The sequence below is a fragment of the Eimeria mitis genome, genomic scaffold, assembly GCF_000499745.2.
Source record: "Eimeria mitis Houghton genomic scaffold, Emh_scaff198, whole genome shotgun sequence".
Classification (NCBI taxonomy): domain Eukaryota; phylum Apicomplexa; class Conoidasida; order Eucoccidiorida; family Eimeriidae; genus Eimeria; species Eimeria mitis.
This window is the reverse complement of record NW_013570303.1, coordinates 590-1,211: the sequence shown is the minus strand read 5'-3', so window position 1 is coordinate 1,211 and position 622 is coordinate 590. Positions and strand designations below refer to the sequence as shown.

The 622-nt window shown below is 63.0% G+C and overlaps 1 protein-coding gene across 1 annotated transcript in view; it reads right to left on the bottom strand.

Moving 5' to 3' along the window:
- EMH_0002890 (uncharacterized protein) overlaps positions 1–622 on the bottom strand; it is a gene marked incomplete at both ends in the record, with an annotated part of 1,303 nt that overhangs the window by 125 nt on the left and 556 nt on the right. Inside the window, one exon of the mRNA XM_013496200.1 lies at positions 3–591. Coding sequence (XP_013351654.1) covers positions 3–591 — 589 coding nt within the window. The remainder of the gene's footprint in view (positions 1–2; positions 592–622) is intronic.

Sequence of the window (622 nt, the reverse complement as noted above, 5' to 3'; positions counted from 1 at the left end):
GAGAGAAGACAACAGCTTCTGGTGGCAGCAGCAGCGGCTGCTGCTGCTGCTGCTGCTGCTGCTGCTGCTGCTGCTGCTGGTCACCGGCAGCTCGACCTGCTGCACCTGTTGCTGCTGCTGCTGCTGCTGCTGAGGCGTCTGCTGCTGCCTCCTGCTGTTTGGCCCGCAGCCACCATTCGTCCTGCCGCAGCCGTTGCTGCTGCAGCAGCTGCTCGGGGAGCTCTTGCTGCTGCTGCTCCTCTTCCTGCTGCTGCTGCTGCTGCTGCTGCTGCTGCTGCTGCTGCAGTGCAGCAGCAAAGTCTTCTCGCAGCTTTGCAACTGCTGCTGCTGAAGCATCATCTGTCTCCTCCGGGTGTCTCTGCTGCTGCAGGTGAAGGCGATCCAGCAGCTCGAGCACCAACGAGTGCAGCAGCTCTGTCTCTTCTTGCTGCTGCAGCTGCTGCTGTTGCTGCTGCTGCTGCTGCTGCTCCTGCTGTTCTACCTGCTCCTGCTGCTGCTCCTGCTGCTGCTGCTGCTGCTGTGGAGGCCGTTGTGCCTGTAGGTCTGAGGCTGCGTCAGTTGCTGCTGCTGCTGGCGATACACTCGCCGGAGCTGCAGCAGCAGCAGCAGCAGCTGCTGCTGC